The 5195-nt window shown below is 42.3% G+C and overlaps 1 protein-coding gene across 1 annotated transcript; it reads left to right on the top strand.

Moving 5' to 3' along the window:
* Positions 1-3586: 3586 nt before the first annotated feature.
* LOC141817367 (protein SLOW GREEN 1, chloroplastic-like) lies at positions 3587-4814 on the top strand. Its single transcript, XM_074705031.1, has one exon. It carries the CDS (start codon positions 3600-3602, stop codon positions 4518-4520), a length of 921 nt encoding a protein of 306 aa, XP_074561132.1. The 5' UTR covers positions 3587-3599; the 3' UTR covers positions 4521-4814.
* Positions 4815-5195: the final 381 nt, after the last annotated feature.

Raw genomic sequence — 5195 nt, forward strand, 5'->3', positions numbered from 1 at the left:
CAAGCCAGGGATCCCAAAGAATGATAATGATGATTATATTGATCTATTATGATTATACGTTTTTAAAAGGCATTACCAGCATTTGTATATCATGATTTTAATGCTAAGGATGAAAGTATATTCCTATATGTGCATGAATGTTATGCCAATAAGAATGTTAAATGTTATGTTTATGAAAATGCTATGTTAGATCAATACCATGTTCGTGAAAATGATATGCTTATATGCTTAAGGAAATGTAAGTGTTTGGGCATGTTCTATGTTCAAATATCTCCAAAGGTTATGTTTATGTGGCATGTGGATTTTGTGAGTAGGAAAGGAGCTTACTAAGCATTCGTGCTTATAGACTTACTTTCTTATGTTGCAGATCCATCTAGCAGACACTAGTAGGAAGGAAGCAGCGGGAAAAGGCTAATAAAGATGTGTGTGATGGTGACTTGGCTGAGTCCCGGATAAATTATGAATTTTATATTTGCGTTCTAAATGTGTGAACTAGCTTTATGTTGTTTAATGTGGTTAAGAGGTTTTATCAACTTAATAGCTAAACATTAGATGCATGTTATATGTTTAATTACCACATATGCAACCACAACCCGGTTATGTTTATGTTTTTCCGCTGCGAAGTTTCGTGGTTTTCGTATGTGGTAAAAGTTTAAATGAATGAATGAATAAACTGTAGCGTCCGTCAAGGCCCACGTAAGGGCGGGCGTTACAGGGCCGTGCCTTGGGGGCACGGCCTGAGGCAGTGAGGCTTCTGTTCGGAGGCACGGCCGTGCCTCTGTGGCACGGTTCAGACTTGTCTCGGGTCTGTTTAAAGGCACGACCGTGCCTATAAGGCACGGCCTCAGCCTGTCTTCTCTTCATTTGCTGGACACGGCCGTGTCTTTGAGGCACGACCAGCTGCTTGGACCGTTCTGTTTTGGCACACGGCCGTGCCTGGTGGGCACGGCCAACAGCAGTGGCTTGAGTTGATGTTGGAAACACGGCCGTGCCTATGAGGCACGGCCAAGTCTCGGCTGGCTTCTGTTTCAAAGCACGGCCGTGTCTGGTAGACACGGCCTCTGGCTGCTCCTGAGGGGGAATGTTGGCACGGCCGTGCCAGTGAGGCACGGCCCAGGCTTGATGGTCTTCTGTTTGAGCACACGCCCGTGCCTTTTGAAGCACGACCACAAGCTGAGTAGACACGGCTGTGCCTATGAGACACGACCCTGTCTTGCCTTGTCTTCAATTGTTACTCCATTTTGCCCGTTTTTGCTCCATTTTCCATCCTGAAACATGTAAAAACACGAGCAGATCTCCGAACTAGGAAATGCAAGATATGTGCCTAAATGCATAAATAAGGGATGCAATGCACACAAGATTTAAACAATAAACTCAGAAAGATGTGCAAATAAAGCATAAATACATATATACATCCTACGCACATCAATTAGGAGCCTAAAGCTATTATTTAAAGATTAGAAAGCAATTGGTCTTTGACGGCACTAGTCCAATTAAGTAAGTTATTTAAGATAAATTATAATCAACCAACACTTCAGGAAAAAATGAAATTTATTATTCAACAACCATGATCGATCTCACAATGAATATAATCAACAAACACTAGAAGTGATGTGTAAAATAATAAGAAACTAAATGTACCCTTTATGTATTAAAAAGAGCCGAAAAGTAAATAATTCATCATAATTAACATTGTAGTGGAGAAATACCAAGAATTTGTCTTATTTGACAATTTAAAATATATAGTTTGCCTTTAATAAATTAAAATGTGTTTTAAAAAATTTAATTCTAAATACTATTTATTTATCTTCTCAAGTTTTAAAATCTATTTTCAAATAAGATTTAAAAAAAATTCTAAAAGTAATTGGATATATAATACTCAGAAAGGCCTCCTTTTTATTAGAATAATTAAGGGTGTCACTTTTTTATTTTTAATCATGGACGCTCCATTCCACCATCAATTCATGTAAAATAGTATAGTTATCCTCTAGTACATTATTCAACATTATTATTTCATATCATCCAATTCCATTTATAGCACTTACAATTTTATAGTTGCTATAACACATACTGAACATATTCAAAAATATTCATGTTGTAATATTTATGAAATTGTAGTTGTTATAAATATTATAGCAACTACAATTTAACATTTATAGCAACTAAGATTTTGTAGTTGTTATAACACATACTTAATTTGTTCAAAAATATTAATGTTGTAGTAGCTATGAAATCGTAACTGTTACATGTCATACATAACATGTTCAAAAACATTCATGGTGTAGTAATTACGATTTCATAACTACGGCAATGGGGATTTGACTTGTTCACATAACATTCCTGTTGTAGCCGCTACAAAATTGTAAGCTACTACAACTCAGACTTGTTCACTTAGTATTCATGTTGTAGCAGTTATAAAATCGTAGCTACTACAACTCAGACTTGTTCTGTTCAACAACATTCACGTTGTAGCAGCTACAAACTGTAGCAATTATAATTCAAACTTATTTTGTTTAATAATTTTTACGTTATAATAGTTATGATGTCGTACCTATTATAATATTATAGTAGTTATGATTTAGTAGTTGTTACAACACACACTTATCTTTTTCATACAATTAGCTGCTGAGACCGAGTGATAGAAAATAATAATATTAAATAGTATATTGAAGGACAACTATATTAGTTTACATGGATGGTAAGTAGAGTGGAATGTCTTTTTGATTAAAATTAAAAGCAGAGGAGCCTCTTGTATCTTGCAAAAGGTCATACGCGAACGTTAATTACCTATAGAGAGATAAATAAAATACGTAGTAGATCTATAAGAGAAAGGGATTACTTTCAGAAATGGTGAGACTTTCAAGAATCGAACCTTATTCAATCCTATAAATTTATTTTGTATGAACTAACGGCACTAAGTTCTGATAGCAAAGGAGTCTCGTTTATTACTTTATGATTCTATAGAAAGATAACTGATATCCGATGCGATTTATCCCGTGTGATCCGTGCGTGACACTTCTGATCCGTCGTCGCTGCTGCCGCCCTCACCGCACCATCTGGCCATCGTCGGTCGTCGCCTCGGGCGCGATCGACGTGCCGCTCCGTCCGACGGCGGATTCAAATCGGATAGTGGTCGAAATCTGACGAATTTGATTGGAAACGCGGCCAGCAGTGTTGGACGTCGGATTTCGATCAAATCGCGATCGGATTCTGATTAAATCATGGCCGGAGATCGATCGAGAAAGGACCAACATGCCATGAAATTTAACTCTTATTTACTTTAACAAATTTACTCTAACATCACCAACTCAATTATATTTTGGGGGAAGGACTCTCTTTTATGATTTTATAAAATGGAGCGCTATTTTGAGTTGGTCGCCTGAAGTATTTTATATATTTTCTTATTCAAAGAGAAGACCAATTAGTCGTCTCCCACTGTATATATTATATTTATATCCCTAAACTACCCTTGGTACATGGACTAATTTTCCGAATCCGCCACGTATCCAACGCCGTGATTCTCCCGGTCTTCTTCCCTCTTAAATACCCGCCCACCCAAATCCCTAATCACCTCGCGAAACCCTAGACCTCATCTCGCCATGGAAGCCCTCGTCGCCTCCGTCCCCGTCCATGGCGGCCAATCCTCACTCTCTCGGCATCGCATCTCGATGAAGCCCCACTTCTATTCCCCGAAAACCCTCCGCTTTCCGGCTTCCAGGCTTTCGAGGGTGGTCACCATGGCAATGGCTTCCTCCACGGAGTCGAACCCACTCGCCCGGATCTCTGGATCTCTCGGCGCCGCGGCCTCTGGCGCCGTCGTCCTCGCCGCCCTTCTCTCCGCCGCATTCCGTCCTCCTCTCGCCCGCGCGGATCCCTCCGCGGCTGCTCCTCTGGCGGCCGAGTTGACCGCGGACATCGAATCGGACACCTCCGTTTCCTCTCAGCTCCTCGACTCCAACCCCAAGACCGTCGATGCTCTCCGCTCTCTCCTTTTTCGAAAGCTCGAAGCTGGGGACGACTCAGAGGCCCTCGCCGTCACCCGCCGGCTCATCTCCGCCCAGCCGGACGAGACGGAGTGGAAACTCCTGGCCGCGCGGCTTCTCCGCGAGACGGGCGAGGTCGCGGAGTCCCGCCGTCTGTACGAGGAGATCCTCGCCGTCGATCCGCTCTCCTTCGAGGCTCTCTTCGAGAAGGCGGTCCTCATGGACCGGTGCGGAGAAGGGGACGCGGCGATCGAGGGGCTGGAACAGGCATTGTACCTGGCGAGGGAAGAGCAGCCGGAGAAGGTACTGGCCGGCAGGGACGTTCGGCTCATCATGGCCCAGATAGAATTCTTGCAGAAGAATCCGGAGGCGGCGCTGTCGAGCTACGAGGAGTTGGCCAAGGAGGATCCCGACGACTACAGGCCGTACTTCTGCCAGGGAGTGATCTGTAGCTTGTTGAACCGTGACGAAGAGGCGAGGGAGAAGTTCTCCAGGTACCATGAACTTTCACCTAGAAAAATTGAGGTGGATGGATAGTTGCAGATGAGAGAGACGCCTGGAGGTTCATGGATTCCCATTCCCTGAAGCACAGATGAGATGGGTCTAGGATCAGGACAAAGAGGTAAGTAGCCTCTTCTCTTTGTCACTACCTCTTGATTGTTCAATGCTGCTTTCTCTCTTCTACAGATCTTGAACTTCTGATGAAATAAGGGCCATGGGATACAAATTCATATTGGTTCGATCTTGGCTTCAGTTCCTCCTTTTTCTTGCATTTTTCATTCAACCTTTTGATGCCCGCTCGACTTCTTTTATACCGGCGCTGTTTATCATTTTTACTAGTAAAAACATTACTTGAAAAATGAATTGACAATCTTATGGTAAGTCCGCCCATATATTGTTCAAGTTTGTTTGGTAAGATGCTCGGGGCATAGTTAAGTTAGGTTACGATGGAGCAGAGTTGCTGAAGTGGGCAATGGTCGAATTTGACGAAGCCGAGACAATATCCTCCTTCGTCATGATCAACTGCAGCTTTTCGATTTATCTCTTCACAGATGATCGTGGGGCTAACCATGTGGAGCCATTGGGGGTGATGGATTCCACCTTTTTGTTAAAGTTTGTTTGGTAAGATAAGTTTAGCTAAGTCAAATTTAAAATGAACTAAATTGTTAAGCCGGGTGTTCAAGCTCTTGAACTTTAAATTTGTTGGATTAT

Source organism: Curcuma longa, unplaced genomic scaffold, assembly GCF_044706935.1.
Source record: "Curcuma longa cultivar G26 ecotype Majalengka, Jawa Barat unplaced genomic scaffold, ITB_CL_G26_1.1 contig_20226, whole genome shotgun sequence".
Lineage (NCBI taxonomy): Eukaryota > Viridiplantae > Streptophyta > Magnoliopsida > Zingiberales > Zingiberaceae > Curcuma > Curcuma longa.